The sequence below is a fragment of the Paramisgurnus dabryanus genome, chromosome 8 (genome assembly GCF_030506205.2).
Source record: "Paramisgurnus dabryanus chromosome 8, PD_genome_1.1, whole genome shotgun sequence".
In the NCBI taxonomy this organism is placed as follows: domain Eukaryota; kingdom Metazoa; phylum Chordata; class Actinopteri; order Cypriniformes; family Cobitidae; genus Paramisgurnus; species Paramisgurnus dabryanus.
The window spans coordinates 13,098,072-13,116,208 of NC_133344.1; the positions used below are offsets into that span (position 1 = coordinate 13,098,072).

General features: G+C 39.9%; 2 protein-coding genes across 2 annotated transcripts in view; both read left to right on the plus strand.

Moving 5' to 3' along the window:
• The first annotated feature begins 4,889 nt into the window (after positions 1-4,889).
• The window catches only part of LOC135770765 (sialic acid-binding Ig-like lectin 5), a 54,329-nt gene continuing 41,081 nt past the window's right edge, over positions 4,890-18,137 (plus strand). The window contains exons 1-3 of the mRNA XM_065280557.2: positions 4,890-4,925; positions 5,015-5,096; positions 5,203-5,520. Of these exons, the coding sequence (XP_065136629.1) occupies positions 5,036-5,096; positions 5,203-5,520 (379 nt within the window). The 5' untranslated portion in view covers positions 4,890-4,925; positions 5,015-5,035. The remainder of the gene's footprint in view (positions 4,926-5,014; positions 5,097-5,202; positions 5,521-18,137) is intronic.
• Positions 5,853-11,095, plus strand: LOC135770320 (uncharacterized). Its single transcript, XM_065280038.2, has 5 exons — positions 5,853-6,129; positions 6,391-6,504; positions 9,942-10,095; positions 10,188-10,242; positions 10,419-11,095. The coding sequence occupies exons 1-5, from the start codon at positions 6,033-6,035 to the stop codon at positions 10,776-10,778; spliced, it is 780 nt and encodes a 259-aa protein (XP_065136110.1). The 5' UTR covers positions 5,853-6,032; the 3' UTR covers positions 10,779-11,095.

The window sequence follows — 18,137 nt, forward strand, 5'->3', positions numbered from 1 at the left end:
GTTGAAGAATTGTGAACAGGAACCTTTAACCCATTCGTTGTTCAGATTCTCAATTACAGTTTGCAGAATTGGATCCTCTTCTGTCTCCTCAGCTATTTGTTTGGATTTTAAATCAGACACCGGAAGGGTTTCAACAATCAGATTCACATGCATGTCTACATCAACTTCTGTGGAACTTTTCTCAGGTGACTGACAGGTTATTGGTGCACGAGATGAGGACAATGTACTTTCCTGGAGTGTAAACAAGTTCAAAGTCATATCGTTGTAATCTCATCATTACTGTAGGCGCTGAATGCGTGGAGACATTTCATTCAGATTTTTTTGAATGATTGCAATTAAAGGCTTGTGATCAGTTTCTGCTGTGAATGATGGTAAGCCATATACATAATCATGAAATCTTTCAAATCCAAAAACGAGTCCTAGACACTCTTTCTCGATTTGAGCATATCTGCATTCAGATTGTGTCATTGTTTTGGATGCATAGGCTTCAGGTTTCCATCCTGGAGTAGAACTGCGCCTAATCCATCTTTTGATGCATCCGTGGAGATCTTAATTTTCTTGGACGCATCAAAGTAGGTGAGAACTGGTTCTGTTGTCAATGTTGACTTGAGCAGTTTCCATTCTTGCTCATGTTTGCTTGTCCAGTTGAACTCATTTTTGTGATTCAGTAGTTCCCTGAGACTTGCTGTTTTTGCAGAGAGATTAGGAATGAATTTACAGATGAAATTTATCATTACCATTATTCTCATTACTCCTTTCTTGTCCACAGGGCTTGGCATTTCCAGGATTGCATGGCTCAACGCCATTTCCAGACAACTTGTCACCTAGGAAAGTAATTTCAGTCACACAAAACTGACATTTGTCTTTGTTTAGTTTAAGTCTATACTTTTGTATTCTTTGAAAGAGTTTTAAAAGTCTCTCATTGTGCTCCTGCACTGAAGATCCCCAGACAATTATGTCATCAACATATGCACGCACTCCATCCAGCCCTTCTATGATATGCTCCATAGCACAATGAAATATTTCGGAGGCTGAGATTATGCCAAAAGGCAGCCGCTGGAACGAATATCGTCCGAATGGTGTGTTGAACGTGCAGTATTTGGTGCTTTCTTCATGGAGTTTCAACTGCCAGAATCCCTGAGAAGCATCAAGCTTGCTGAAATACTGTGCACCAGACATTTCACTTGTTATCTCTTCACGCTTTGGAATCTTTAGTGTTTTAGTCTTAGTTGGTTAGCTGGCTGGGTTAACTATGTGTGCTCTATCACATCATTATTAAGTGTTTACTGGCGGCGGGATTTTACAGTATGTTTTGATATTATCTGGTTTAAAATTATCTGTTGCTGGAGTTGCACTTAGTAAATAATGACAACATTTGAAAAGCATTTTAAACAACCATGATTTCTATTTTTGTTTTTCATTTGCATTGCTTCCGTATTGTTGTCAGTAAGTGTACATCCGTGCAATCATAGTATGATTTTGAACAGGTTGGTGGAGTATGTACACATATAATGTGGTTTCATAGATTCGTTATTTGAATGTTCTTCTTGTACGAAGAATTTTTGCCATACCCTAGGTTTTCGTGAAACGCCGCAACTGCTTTTACTCCATCAAATGTGCCTGCAGTGTCTGGAGTATGTGTGCTCATTTCATGTAGCTACATGAATATATCGCTCATGTCCTACCTTTACTTATCCAAACAGAGCAAACCCCATTATAGACTGTAAAAAATGTGGGCGTAGTGTCTGTGACATCACCTGTAGGTTTCTAAAGAGCATTTTTTAAGCCAATCTGCTTCTGAAACCAATAGACCTTTCTCACAGTAACCGGAAATACGTAATCGTCGTGTAAGCGGAGTTCCTGTCAAGCGTCAACACACTAGAAAAACATAAACCCGGGCAAGTTTAAAATGGATCAAAGAGTCTACACAACTTCGTTAACGGATTTGTCAAATATTACATTTGCTCATGTGACACGACTAATGGAGGAAAACTTTTTCCATGAAGAATTTGTCCAGAAATTTCTAGGTAAGTAGAGAGCGAGTCTAACTGTTACTGAACTGTAAACTAAAACGACACATTATAAGTCTCGCCGGATAGCCTGAATCCACTTCTGTCTAACTTCACCATCAACAGGGAATTGATGGAACAGATACGGCTTTTTACATTGCCTTGACTGCAGAGGAAGTAGATTTCCGCGACGATTGCGTATTTCCGGTCATAAATACGGAAGTTGTGAGAAAGGTCTATTGCCATAAGGAAATAGCAAAATAAATAAATCAAACCAATATACTCCCGTATTATAATGCAAAAGTACCCCCAAAAACTCTGATCCTAAATTTTAACACGCTGAACACATATACTTTTAAATCACGAACCACACACATGACGGGCTACATACATGTTGTGAAGAACTTCGCATCGAGTGCCCTCAAAAAAAGTCACCGGTCGCCACTTGGCGAAGCCTGTTGTCGCCATCTTGGCAGTGCATCACCGTGCATCACTTGCAGATAACCAGAAATTATAAAGAGGTGTAAACCAAATCAATCAGATTTTACAAATGATTTCAAATTATACAGTACCCCTTGGAAAAAGTAAAAAAAGGTCTAAAAACATGTAATATTTTAACAGTACTTTTTTTGTAACTTTTTTCTCACTTAGGTCCCTAAAGCCACAACCGCCACTTTTTGTACCAAGCTGTAAACACATAGGTGTCATTTACACTGGGGACGCTGGGGACATGTCCCCACCACTTTTTGAAATGGCTGATTTTGTCCCCACCACTTTTTTAAAGCATTTGGTTAAAATGTTCTGAAAAATCAAGCAATACCTGTGCGACATACACTGCAAAAATGACTTTCCTACTTTTTCTACTTTTGTCTTGTTTTCAGTAGAAATATCTAAAAATTCTTAAATTAAGATGCTTTCTCTTGATGTGCAAAATGACCTAAGAAAATAAGTCTAGTTTTTAGACAAAACATACAATTTAAGTGAATTTGTGATTAAAACAAGAAAAAATGTCTGCCAATGGGGTGAGAAAAAAATCTTAAAATAATATTAGTTTTTTCTTAAAAACTTAATTTAAGCAAAATTTTCTCACCCCATTGGCAGATAATTTGGCTTGTTTTACACTTCAAAAAAAGGATTTTTAAGAAAAAAAATTCTTAGTATTCTTAGTATCTTAAATTAAGATGATTTTTTCTTGATGAGCAAAACGACCCAAGAAAATAAGTCTAGTTTTAGACCAAAAATATGAAATTTAAGTGATTTTGTGCATAAAACAAGCCAAAAAAAAAATCTGCCAATGGGTTAAGCAAAAAATCTTGAACCTTTTTCTAAAAAAAACACTAAATTCAAGAAAAATTCAAACCGATTGGCAGATTTTATTTTGGCTTGTTTTATGCACAAAATCACTCAAATTTCAAATTCACTTAAATTGTATGTTTGGTCTAAAAACTAGACTTATTTTCTTAGGTCATTTTGCACATAAAGAGAAAGCATCTTAATTTAAGAATTTTTAGATATTTCTACTGAAAAAGTAGGAAAGTCATTTTTGCAGTGCACACTGCAAAAATTGATTTTCAAGAAAAAAAAATTCTTAGTATTTTTGTCTTGCTTTCAGTAAAAATATCTAAAAAAATATTAAATTAAGATAAATTAAGTCTAGTTTTTAGACCAAAAATATCAAATTTAAGTGATTTTGAGCATAAAACAAGCAAAAAAATCTGCCAATGGGGTAAGCAAATTTTTCCTGAATTTAGTGTTTAATAAAAATTTCAAGATTATTTTACTTACTCCATTGGCAGATTGTTTTGCTTGTTTAATGCACAAAATCACTTAAATTTGATATTTTTGGTCTAAAAACTAGACTTATTTTCTTGGGTCGTTTTGCTCATTAAAAAACTACATCTTGATTTAAAAATTTTTAGATATTTTTACTGAAAACAAGACAAAAATACTATTTTTTTTTTTCGTGAAAATCATTTTCAGCAGTGTATGTCTGGTTTTGTGGTCCAGGGTCACATAAGTTGCGTTGTGTGCTTATGGTGTGTTTTTGCCCATTTTTATGCATCATTATTCAATATTTTTCCCGTCCTGCTGTAATGTTTTTTCATCTGATCTTTTGTCCCCACCACTTTTCAACACAAACTGACGCCCCTGTGTAAACATATGTATTTCTGCTGTAAAGTTGGGCATTTAAACATGGGGGGCCCTATGGGATTGACTCCCTTTTGAAGCCTGTCTTTAGCGGCCAGTCGATGAATTGCATTTTAAGTCACTTCCATGTTGGCTTCACGATTGCGACCGGAAGCTTGTTAGAAACATGATGTGGTATGAGTGTATAAAAAGACTGAAATTTCATGTGAAACTGAAATATTCAATTGTGATGAAATAAAAAATAAAAGCAAAAAGAGGGGATCAAAAGATTTTAAAACAAAATGGATTAAGATGCTTGAACCTGATCAAATAATCAAATAACTGCAGCTTCATTATGAAAGCAGTGAATGCACAGATACAAGAGAATATGCTTTTAAAGTGGAAGATCTCGGTCACATCAAAACACATATAGCCATATTTAGGCACAAAAATTGTAAAGACATTAAAGTAGGGGTGGGGCAGTGATGTGTGTCAAATGTAAGTGAAAAATAAACAGCGGATATAAAGATTTTTATTTTTATTTACGTGCACATCGACACACATTCATTTAAAGAAACATCAAACAATTAAGAATATTGTATATATGAGGAAATAATTTGTTCTGCTGCTGTTCCACGTCTACAAATGTTGCAATGTGTACTTTTTTATAAAGACAGTTTAACAAGGAAGTGACATAACAGAGGAAGTGTGAATGCTCAACAAGACACCTGCAAGTTCTTATTATTGAAGTTTCTCAGAGCAGTCTGAAGAAGTTCATTGGAGGATAAGGTAAGAGTCAGATTTTAATGCTATCCATACAATTAAATTCTAGTATACAGGTTTTGTTTAAAACGTCCTCTCTATTTTATTTTATGCAGATTTGTGGAACACACATTAAAATGCATATCATCTCAAGATGTATAATCCTCTTTATGATGATATTAAATAATTTGTGTAAAGGTACGTATTTTTAAAATAGTAATTTTATTAGGTTTTAGATTTTTGTGTTAAATGTATGTGATAATAAAAAATACTAACTATAAATAAAAACACATTATTATTTAAGGCAAAACAAACACGGACTGGGACATCAGCTTCACTCCAGCAAAAGTGACTGCAGTGCCAGGATTATGTGTTGTCATTCCATGCACCTTTACTTATCCAAATAATGCAAAGCCTGAGAACCTGAAGTTGTATCAGTGTAAAAAAGAAAACATATGTGATATAGAAATTTTAGAAAAAACAAAAGTTTTAGATTTAGACAAAAACAAATGCAGCATCACTATAAACAATATCAGTGCAGGTGATGAAGGAGAATATGAGATCAGAGAGAAGGAAGATCCGTCTCACACAAACAGCCCCAGATTTAAAATCATCATTCAAGGTAATGCTGCTTTTGTTTGTAAATGTTATAAAGTTCTGCTTTTTATTGCTTTCTTTCAGTGCTTGTTATTCTGTCAGCATTGATAAACTCATTTTGCACAAGATTTCATAATGTCAGCTGGGGAAGCTTTATTGCAGAGCACATTACATACTGTTATAGTTTCCTAAATAAAGAAGTTTAGTTACTTTAAGGGCACTGTTTTGTTCCTCAATTCAAATTAAATGAGCTGATTCTGTTATTCTGTCAGTAAATGAGTTAATAACATTTAGATCTCTTGTTTATATGTCTGTTTGATTCACAGTTCACCTCTTCTTCTCACTGTAGATAAACCTGTATTAAACATTACGGCTCTCACAGGACAGGAGGCAAATCTTAACTGCTCAGTGCCCTTTCCATGCCCTGAAACACCTCCTGAAATCACATGGTGGATCAAGCAAAATGAAAAAAGCATCAAATTGAAAAAGATTACATTTTCAACCTCCGAAGGCTTTTACGTCGCAACTTTGACCTTTATGCCAACCCCAGATTTACACAATGCAACTATTGAATGTGAAGCGAGATATGGAAACACAATCATCAGTACCAGTAGGACCATAGAAGTGATTAGAAGTAAGTTTCCAAGTCTATATTTTTATTTAAACTACTAGAAAAGACATGACTTAATATACATATCTATCTATAGATGTACTTATACAGACTGTTGAAGGCTGTGCAGATGTGTCATTTCCATTTACAGAGCACTTACATGAAACATGTTGTCTTGAACATAACAAAACATATGACTGTAGGTTATAAATGCGAAAAGGCCTATATGTACTTTACAAAAATGCCATCAATAACCAAATGTATCTCATCTTAACCCATATACAGTAAATGAATTAAAAACAAATCCGAGAGTCAGTCCAAACAACAAAGACACTACTGAACATCGAGATCAAACCATAAATCCTACAGAGTCACAGAATGCCACCGGAAATAATACAGGTAATGATCACTAAACCTAATATCCTAAGCAAATTAACATGTAATCTTTATCAATCGAGTCAGACATATTCCTGGATCAACATTCCTATCAACCAAGCAGATTTTAGGGGGAGGTTTAGGACTGGGGTTTAGGATTAAAAACATTCTTAGGCCTTGTCAACATGCACACGAGTATTTTACACGTAACTTTGTGTCAACATGCAAACGCACTATCAGGTGACTAAAACCAAACTTTTATAAAAACTCCTGCTAGGGTAAAGATTTAAAAACTCTGTTGTCATGTAAAACCGGACTTTTTGGCCTGTGACATGGTGAGAAGAAACTCTGCAATGGCTTCTGATTGGCCAACAGGGCTTAACGGTTAAAGATAGATCGCCATCTATTGGTTTGGCACACTATTGACAGCACTTCATATTGAGTTTTTGGGCCCTATTTTAACGATCTGAAACGCAAGTGCGAAGCGCAACGCGCAAGTGAGTTCGTGGGTGGATCTTGGGCGCTGTTGCTATTTTCCCGGCGTGAGAAATAACTCTTGCGCCGGGCGCAAATCAATAAGGGGTTGGTCTGAAGTAGGTTCATTATTCATAGGTGTGGTTTGGGCGTAACGTAAAATAAACCAATCAGAACGCTATCCAACATTCCCTTTAAACGCAAGGGCGCAAGTTCCGTGGTGGGTTGCTATTATTATGACGGATTTACCAGGCGCACGCCAGGAGCGGTTCACAGCCGAGGAGACCGACGTCCTTGTACGGGGGAATCCCAAGCTTGCCAGCATAAATCGGGCACGCCGTGTAACGGGAGGTGGATCTGCCTCAGGACCTGACGCCAGCAGAGGAAATCGCTGCGTCCACCCTCACCGCTGAAAGGGTTTGGGGGCTTTGAAATCGGACCCAAGAAACGCAAGGTCCAACCCCAAAGTAGACTAACAAATCAAGTTCATATACATTAAGGTTTTTTATGAAAACATTTAAATTATTATTTACATAAAATAAACGTAATTCAGCCACACAACAAACTTATGAAAATATTTTAATCGTTATTTGCATGAGAATTTTTTAACGCAGCCACACAATAAATAAAAACTATCACCACAATGCTCACCACTATGATTCCCCTTATCTCGTGTACTAATATTTTTTAGTGTAACAATTTATGATTTGCAAAAATAACTGTTGCATCTGTGTAGATTAGATGCAAAGTGTATGCGCGTTGTGCACGCTATACATTATGGTCAAGCATGCGCCCTTAAAATAGCATAATGAACAACGCGCAACGCGCCACTGACTTTAAACTTTTTTTTTCTGGTCAGTGGCGCAATTGTTTTTTGAAACTGCAAAATAGCACCAGGGATGGTTTGCGCCGGAACACGCCTCTTTTTTGCGCTGAAACGCCCAGGGAGCGCAAGTTCATTCCCTAGTTTGTCGATGTGCGTCTGTGGAGGGAAAAACCCGCTGTGCGCCGTTGAAAAATACGAATGATACATGCGTCACTGACAAAGTCAATTGCGCTGGGTGCAAGATAGGGCCCTTTGTGTGTTTATGAGCATGGGAAAACTCCGTTTATAAAAATACCCATGTATGTGTGAACTTGGCCTTATTGACCTATGATTTATGATTTTTGGCAGGAATTTTTTAAAAGTGTTGTTTTTGGTTTTCTGGGGCCTCATTTATTAACATTGTGTAGAAAATACTCTATATTTGTACCTACGAATGAAATTTAGAATATGCCTAAGTACAAAAAAATCGGGATTTATCAAACGTTATCAGTAAGTAATTATAAATCCCATGTGTTCTTAAGCACTAAGCTTGTGCACGTTCATGGTCATTTGCATTCCGAAACACCTTCCGTTATAAGTCACGTGGTTGTGCTTTTTCCCCTCATCGCAATAATGGCAAAGAGAGCGTAAAAGAGGAACTTTACAGACACAGAAATTGAGTTACTGGTGGATGAGGTTAATAACACATCTGTTTGGTTCACTTAGTACGGGAGGAATGACTAACAAAAGAAAACAAATCTGCATGGGAACATGTTACCAGTGAGTTTAATTCCATTGGGTATGAGAACACTTCTAGAAATAAAAAAGTGGTTTGACATTAAATTATCAGCAAAAAAAAAAAAAAAAACCTGTCACAGCACACCGACAAGTAAGGGAGCGGGAAAAAAGAGACGAGACCCGGGAAATGCGTTGTCAGAAAAATTCAATACTAAAACCACGCATTTCCCACATAGAACATGGTACTGCCAGGACCCTGAAGACAAAGACTAGATATAATTTAACACATGATTCATAACATTATAAGTAACATTAAAGAAGTACTGAATGCATTAACAAAGATGACATTTCATTAATATGACAGAGACGAGCATCTGTATCTAAAATAAAACAGACAGGAGATCAAGTGATTGATGTTTGGACTTTTCATTACATTTACATGATGTTTACTATAGGAATTAAGCAAACGCTTGTATATAGAGATTTAAAAAGTGAGGAAGGAAAGCATGAAGATTTGTCATTACGGGAATCTTCTTTATATGTGTAGAAAAAATAAGTAGGCTATAATAATGTATAATATAATGTATATAATAATAATAGATCATGTATAATATATAATACAGAAAATATTATAATATAAAATATTATATCATGTAAATTTTATATATCAACACATAATTATAGCCTAGTATTTGACTATAGTCTATGTGATTATTGCATATGTGTGGTTTTAGGTTCTCTTGAATTTTCGCATAAATTTAGAAGACATTTTGATATGAAAGTTTTTGTTGATTCACAATTTGTTCAAGAAAACATCCATGCACATCTCACGCACAAATTTGTGCGTACTCATGCTTAGTGAATGAGACCCATTATTTTTTTTTTGACGGAGGTGGCATTTAGTGGCTTTTGCATCTGAGCTCCTCATTTCCTTCTCTACTTTATTGTTGTGAATATCACTGTTCTTTAAGTCATTAAACATTATTTAAAAGTAAACATCCTAAAACTGCCTAAATGTGATATGTGACACAGGTCAAGTCTTTTATCAAATAATGGATTCTATTTTACATCTTTTGGTCCTTTTAAAGTTTAAAGAAGCAGTCTACATCCACTACCATAGTAACCAGAAGACCCAAAACAACACTTTTTTATTCTGTGTTTTTGAGGAACAAACACAGATCAAATTACCAGAGTGTAAGAAATAATGAGAACTTTTTTGGGGGGGGGGGGGGGTGAACATCACTTTTTAAGCTTAACTGCTACCAAAAGCTGCTGAAAAAATAAAAATACCCGTGTATGTGTGGAATATACCTTATTGACCTATGATTTTTGCGGTAGTCTCCCATTAAGGCTGTATTGGGGAATACATTTGGCATGTTTGTTTAAAATAATGCTGTTCCAGGACAAAAATTTTTAACAAACAATGAAGTTTATGTACATTCAGTTACAGGTGTGAATAACATGGACCAAAGTCACCCTATAAAGAAATTTTTTAAGATTCTGGAGATATCAACATCAATACTCATGTTTTTGGCGGGAATCGCAATTTCAGCAGTCATCTTCTCTGTGGTGTTGTGTTGTTCGGTGTCTTGCAACAGGTATTGCCTTCCTTATCGTCCATTAAAATGCATTTGTTATTCAATGTTTAAAGCATTTTACATATTTTGCTTTGATTTTGTCTTTTCCACAGATCCAAAAAAACCAAAGTGCTGGCTGCACCCCCAGACTCTGCAGTGCATTTGGAGGCAGGTTTAAATTTAACTGATTGTTTTTTAATATTTTTAATAAAAAAACATGATTAGGCTTGCATTTTTCCCTGTGTTAATGTATTTCTTAAAACAATCTGCTTGGTTAGCACATGAGGACATTAAATTCATCTGTTTTTTATTTGTTTTCCTATAATGTGTTCTCTTTGCTTTAGACGGTGCAGACGAACATAGATTCAGCTGTGAACGGTGAACAGACCAATGAAGAGACGCCTCTTCAAAACCAATTTGACGTAGAGATGTCAAGCACACAGGTGGAGATGACAGGTCCAGCAAAGGACAGTGAAGCAGGTGGGGCAGATGCAAATGTTGATTATGCCGCAATCGATTACTCGCTTCTGAAGAAGAAACAACCTGAAGAGAAAGAGGAGGAGACAGCCAACACAGACTATGCCGAGATCAAAAGGGATACGAAAGGAAGAAAAGCCCCCCAGGATCAAGATGATCAAGTTGAAATATCTAATGAAGGATCCGAAAACCAGAAGCAGAATGAGCGTGAGGAGAGGCTTTTTTGAAATTCTCAGGAACTGGAAATTTTGGCATAAGGAAGTATGCAGTTGTTTGCAATGAGCGTTTTATGAACTTAAAAAGCATTTCACATTTATTTTTGACAAAAGGTTTGAATTATCTTAGCTGTGCATTTAGTGTAAGAATATGTTAAAGAGGGAGGGTTCACCCAAAAAAACATTATTTTGACATTATTTATTCACTCTCATGTCATTTAAACCCTCATTTCTTCTCTTTGTTCTTATAAACCCAAATATTTTTAAAGTGTTGTTTTTGGTTTTTTGGTTATTATGGGAGTGGTTGGTGACAAAGACATAACTTTAAAAGAACCCCACAAGCAGTTCAAAACAGTTTTGAAGTGAAAATATTTGTTGAACATATAATAAGTGACGAGAGCGTTTGGTTAATATTATCATCTTATATTTTGACGGAGGTGACATTTAGTGGCTTTTGCATTTGAGCTCCTCATTTACGTCTCTATTTTATTGTTGTATCACTGTTGTTTAAGTTGTTACACATTATTTAAAATTAAACATCCTGCCTAAACAATGCTATTGGCACAGAGAATGTGAAATGTGACACAAAAAGTCAAGACTTTCATTAAATAATGGATTATATATTAGTTTCCATTTCACCTAAATCTTTTGTATGTCTTCAGGACACTTAAAATAAATGGCGAGTTATTTTTTTTTAACACTTTTGGGTCCTTTTAAAGTTTGAAGAGGTGTCCACTACCATAGTAACCAGAAAATTTAAAACAACACTTTTTTTTTCAAAGAAATTCTGAGTTCTGAGGAACAAACAAAGATCAAATGACATGATGGTGAGAAATAATTTGAAAGGTTTAATTTTTGGTGAACTGTCAATTTTTTAGGCTTCACTGCTATCAAAACCTGCTGAAATTGCGCTTGCATACATTTAACTTTTTTTTGCATGCATCTTTTTATCTTGTGTTTGACTGTTTTTACTAGTACTTAGAAATGTTTTTAAAAAATGCATAATTTTCCAGTTTAATAAAATGTTTAAAGTTTAAGTTAAAATCATTCTTTGCAGTAAACATGAATGACATACTGTTGTCATATATAAAATAATAATTTGTTTTGTTGTAGCTGTTTGTTGTATTTAGCACAAATTTTGTTACTCAGTTCTTTTTCTTTTGTCATGTAATTATGTTTTGTTAATTTATGAGGCCCCAAAAGGATTTAATCTAAATTTAATTTGCTGCAATAAAAACAATTCTTATCTAAAGCCCTTTTGGGATTGTGAGCCAATATCACCCTTGGCTATTGGGGAATTAATTGACATATTATTTTTCACATTGGAGAAGTCAAGTGATATTTTTTTCCACCATTTCCGGGTGATGGGAGAAAACATTGATTTTTACACTACACAGTCTCTACACTACGTAGTCACATAATTTTTTAATTCTTTTTGTGTCACAAATTTCCAATTTTTTTTGTTTTCTGTTTATGTGTCATTGTCACGTATTTACTCAACTGCTTTTTCTTATTTCAAACCATTGTTGCTTTGGTTTAGGGTTAGATTTGGTGTTTGCGTTAGGATGTCACTTTAAGTATTGGTTTATACACTTTTTTCAGTTTTTTTTTTCAGATTTTCAACCATTGTCGCCTGGCATTAGGGTTAGAGTTGGCTTTGGGTAAGGATGCCATTTTATGTACATCTAATTCTAAACCGAAGCGACAATGGTAAGAAAATAAAAAAAAACAGTTGAGTAACCAATAAGTGACAATGAGACATCAACAGAAATTTGTGATATTATCACGAAAAACTGCGTGACAGTATCACAAAAGAAAAAAAATGACGTGACTATAGGTACGTAATTTCGTGAGCAATAAAATCACAAATGTGTGCATATAAATATTGCTGTTTTACCAAACACCAAGGACAACAAAAATGTTAATTCTTGTTTAAATTAATATTTACAGCATTTAATAATCTCAGTTCATCTTAAAGGCGAAGTGCTTGATTTTTAAAAAAACACTTTGGAAAAGGGAGTTGGCCGACTACCAAAACACACTTGTAGCCAATCAGCAGTAAGGGCGTGTCTACAAACCAACATCATTGCCAGGGGTGTATTCCAGAAAGCAGGGTTAATTTACCACCAGATTAACCCTAAACTTTGGGTATGTCGGTTCCAAAACACAGTTTGAGTTAGTTCAATTAACCCGCTGAGAGTAACCCAGAGTTAACGCGCGCTCAGGGTAACAACATAAAGGCATTGTCAATGGATCACAGATTTCACGAGTCACCATGGAAACGGCAGATAACTTAAAAGTTTTTAAATGAGAAATAACATTATAAACCAATACTTTCTGGCAATATCAACGTTTTATAACGTTACATAAGTGCGTGATTACAAAACAAATAAAATGTATTAATTAAATAATTAATTAATACGAACCTATTTAATATTATATGTGTCTCAAACAAAATACACATATTATTTTAATATTATTTAAAAGCCTGTAAAAAGAATCATATATTTTATGTATGATTTTAAATATATTAATTATATCTTTTTTTAGTTAAACCATGGTTAGTGTAGTAAAACCATGGTTTTGCTGATTGTAATCAATGCACCAACAAAAAAAAACATGGTTACCACAACTTTACACCAATAAAACCATGGTTAATTTTTGTAAGGGTTGTGGCACATAAAGTGCATCTGTCATTAGGCTTATTTACAGTTCCCTTTCAGCCGGTCACTACGACGTCACGTCGTGACCGACGAATTGGGAACTCGCTTAGAGAGACCAATCTGCTTCGAATACTACTAAAACGCCAATGAACTTGGCATTGAGATATTTGCATAATGCTGGCGCCGCCCCGCCAGGTGCGTATATAAGCAGCAGGTGCAAATAGGGAAATCAGCTTTTTATCGCTTCGAAAGCCGGCAGTGTCTGCTACTGAGAAGCTACTTTACTCTGTTGGGATTTGATTGCTGAAGTTGGTTGAACTAGCAGTATCACAGCGGACGCTTCGCTTATTCCACGGCTCTACATCTGTTTATTGTTTTGAGTTTAGTGTGTGCGTTGCCTTCCTGTGCGCTCATCAACTAAGCATCTGAGTGAATTTCCCTAAAAGAGTGATACGAGAGAGCTTTGTGCCTTGTTAAAGGCAGCCACTCTCTCGTATATGCGGAGATCAGCGTCCTTTTCAGGATAGCTTTTCGCCCGTGCGATCTTGGATGCGAGAAGTATAAGGGTTCCAGTGACGGTCACGAGCGCTGTCTTCGTGCTCAGGCATCGAGCACTCCGGGGCTGCGTTCGTGGAGAGTTTCTGTTCTCTCTGTGAGAGCGTAACCCTCTTGGATTGCGGAGACGACTGTCGTTTCTACAGGAACGCTGTCCGCGCCTTTGCAGTGCTGACGCCGCCATGGTGCGGCTGTCAAGCACTCGCAGGGCGCCCTTCGCGTCACTACGCTGAGTAGGACGGAGGATGCGTCCTCCACCTACCGGCCTTCTCATCCTCAGCCGGTTGAGGCTCCGGTGGAGACTGCAGAGTCGTGTTCTACGATGTCTGCCGAATCCATTGGACCTCCTTCTGGTCCCGTCACTTCTGCAGCATCAGAGGGGTGTCCATTTTTCCTCCGAGGCAGAGTCGTTCCGGAGATGGCGGCCGTGCCCGCTCGAGCGGCGGAGACGGTAGAGTTGGAAAGGTTAACCCCTCTCCGCCCGAACCGTCCCGCCCACATGATTGGTACTTCGGAGCTGCTCGGGCCTCTCGGTCCTCTCCTCCTGTGCCTTTCTTCCCCGACGGCACGAAGAGCTGACGTGATTTGCGGCCGTCCGGTCGTTCATCTTTCACCCCCCACCTCCCTCACCAACGGAGCCGCTAAGGGCAGGGACCCCGTCAGTGGAGCGGGATGCGTTCCTGGAGGGACCACCCAACCCTTCCCTCCCCTGCTTTGTAGACAGTCGTCTGGTTACGGACGCTGCCCATCAGGCATGCCGGAGAGGCGGCTTCAGCCCTGCACGTAATAACGTTGCTGCAGGCTCACCAAGGATTTACCAGGGAGGCCGCGACCTTCAGTCGTGCGATGTCCACCTCAGTGGTTCAAGATTGCCACCTTTGGCTGTGTCTGGCTGACATGACGGACGCAGACGAGAACAACTTGAATGCTCCTGTCTCACAGACCGGCCTCTTCGGCGAGCCAGGGGAGTCGTACAGCTCCGCTGCGCAGACTGAGGTGATCTCCTAGGTCATGCCCCGGCGGAATTGAGCTGCCCTTGGTCCACCACGCCGGCTCCTCAGTCTGCCTCTCGCTGTCGGCGTCCTGCAGCGACCACCCCCGTTCCCCTCCTCGGACCCCATCTCGGCAGCGCAGGGGAACCGGTAGTCAGCAGCTCGCCCCGCCCGCTTAGCCGCTTCTCGTGAAGATCGGGAGTTTAAGTGGCTAGTAACGGGCGACCCGGATTGGCAGAGGATCACTCTTCAGGAGATGGAGCTCCTTCCCCCGATAGAGGGTCGGGTGGAAAATCCTTGGTTTGCATATGTTCCACCGGCTGTTCGGCCGGTACCCACTTAACCACACATAAGAGTGCATTCCTCTTCCCTCTCTAGGTCTCCGGAGGATCGAGGGAGCCGTGAGCGGGTACACACCAGCTCCCCTACCTCTCCTCTATCGCCAGCGGGTGACCTGAGGAGTCCGAGCTCTCCGCTGAGGAGACCGGACCACCAGCACCCTCATCGGAGTCTGCGCACTCCGTAGAGGAGACCAGACGACCGTCACCCTCAGCGGGCTCAGGTCAGTGTCACACACACATACTGTAGATGTTTATGCTGTCACAGCAGACGCACCGGCAGTCCCACCTGTCTCGCTTCGCTGCCCCACCGCGGGTACTTTGGTAGTGTCGTTAATTCTCCTCGTACGGTGCCTGGGTGCTTGGCTTCAGTTCCCAGCCCGTTTCGTTGGGTTTTACGCACGATCCGCCTCGGTTACAAAATCCGGCACACCCCAAAATTCTCGGGCTTTCGTTTCACTGTGGTGAAAGCGTCCGATGCACATGTACTGCGTGCAAAAGTCGATGTCCTGTTGGCGAAGGATGTATCGAGCCGGTCCCTCTTACCGAGATGATGATGATAGGGTTTTTCCAGCCTTTATCTCATAGTACCCAAAATACGCGGCGGGTTACGATCGATTTGATTTACGCACCGGCTCTACGAAGGTGTTCTTTTTGGATGATAACGCCGAGGCTCGTATTTCAATATTCAGATCGGTTTGCAGCCTTAGACCTGTAAGACGTGTGCTTTATGTGTCCATCTCCCCTCGCTTTAGACCGTTTTTTCGCTCTGCGTCGTGGGGTGGGCATATTAATACTAAGTACACCATTCGAGCTGTCTCTCTCTCTCCGTGTCTCCATGTGCTAGTCACGGCATTAAAATGTCAGAGAGAGAGCTTTGTTCGCATTCTGCTTTTTTCTACGTCGACTTATAATAGCCCGTTCTTGGCAGACGTGCGCGAACACAGAGAGTTAATGCTTCGGCATCTCGCTCGTTTAAGTCTTCAGGTCGACTGGGAAAGAGCAACTTTGCCCAGTGCAGAGGATCCTTTTTCTCAGTATGGAAATAAGACTCGATCGACTAATTGGCGTGTTTAACAAGAGCGCGCAACCAGTCAGTTCTGACTTGCCTCGGTTTAATTCGAGGGAAGTACGCAGTCTCTCTGAAACAATTTCAGAAGCTCCTGGACATATGACAGCATGCTGCGGCTGTGACACCGCCCGAGCTGCTTCATATGAGACCGCTTCAGCGTTGGCTTACGATCGAGTCTCGAGGAGAGCGTGGCACACCGACATACACCGTGTAAACATTGCACCTGCGTGTCATTAAAATTTTTCCCCGTGGTAGACCCGGCATTTCCGATAGAAGATATGCCCCTGAGGGGTCTCCTGGCATTCTGTATATTGCAATGCCCTCAGCACGGGATGATCAGCCACGTATGACGGGCTTGCAGTCTCAGGGGTGTGCATAGCACCCCAACTGCCGCGAGCGGTGCGTTGTATATCTGGGACTTGTACGCTCCGCTATGGAGATGCGAGGGAAGGATGTATTAGCCGACACCAATAACATTGCGACTGTTGCGTTATTTACCGTTAAGGCGGTTTTGCGCTCTCGTCACCTGTCGCATCTCGCTCGTCATCTCCTCCTTTGGAGTCAGAAGCATCTGAGGTCCCTTCGTGCCATTTACATCCCGGGTTCGCTCAGTACAGCGGCAGACGCGCTTCCCGAGCTGCGCCCCCGGCGAATGGCGACTCCACCTCCAGACGGTCCAGCTAATTTGGAGATATCGCTGCTATTTCTGCTCATCACTCACTTATCAACGGCAGACCAGTTGGCCAGCATGATTTAATTATTACATTTTAAGAGGCGCTCGCAGGCTAAACCCCTCGCGCCCTCCCTCTTTCCTCCTGAGACCTGTCCATGGTGCTGAAGCCTTCAGGTCTCCGATTTTAGCCTCTGCAGTCTGCGAGTCTGAAGTTTTTTATCAATGAAAACTCTGACCCTGATAGCATTGGCCTCCATGAAGAGAGTAGGGGATTTACATGCATTCTCTGTTGACGATTCGTGCTTTTAGTTTGGTCCTGCTGTCTCACTGAGACCCAGACCAGGCTACGTGCCCAAAGTTCCCACCACTCCCTTCAGAGATAAGGTGGTGAGCTTGCAAGCGCTGCCCCCGGAGGACGCAGACCCAACCATGGCTTTGTTGTGCCCCGTACGCGCACTGCGACTCTACGTGGTTCGCACGCAAAGCCTCAGGACCTCAGACCAGCTCTTTGTTTGTTATGGTGGCCAGCAGAAAGGGAAAGCTGTCACTAGCAGAGGATGTCTCTTTGGATAGTTGATACTATCGCCCTGGCTTATAATCTTCAGGGTATTCCTTGCCCCTTTAATTTGAGAGCGCACTCCACACGGAGCGTTGCCTCATCTTGGGCTTTAGCTAGTGGTTCCTCGCTAACAGACATCTGCAGAGCTGCTGGTTGGGCGACACCTAATACGTTCATTAGATTTTGCAGTGTTCGTATCGAGCCTGTATCCTCTCGTGTTCTTTCCTCACCAGGGGGAGCACGGAGAGCAGTCTCGCAGGTCGGCTTGCAGCCTCCAACTGATGCTTCATAACTGTGTCAGTATGGAAGGCCTTCAGAACAAAAATGCGTAATGGTTTGAATTGTTCTTCCTCCACTGCCTTGGCAGCCTTTGTTGCGGAGCATTGGCTGTCAGCCTTTCACTAGCTGTATCCTCGCGAACCTACGTGTCTGGCTCGGGCTCCACATTGCGTCCCAACGGGTTCCTTTGTGAGTATTTTCCGTGGGGTTAATCCTACTAGCCCACGTTTCCCTCAGCAG

What these genes read in the sequence shown, in the direction of transcription:
- LOC135770320 (XM_065280038.2), top strand. Translation starts at nt 6,033, where the DNA reads ATGCCAACCCCAGATTTACACAATGCAACTATTGAATGTGAAGCGAGA. An exon ending in TGTTCGGTGTCTTGCAACAG is followed by an intron (nt 10,096 to 10,187) that starts GTATTGCCTTCC and finishes TCTTTTCCACAG; the next exon opens with ATCCAAAAAAACCAAAGTGC. An exon ending in ACTCTGCAGTGCATTTGGAG is followed by an intron (nt 10,243 to 10,418) that starts GCAGGTTTAAAT and finishes TCTTTGCTTTAG; the next exon opens with ACGGTGCAGACGAACATAGA.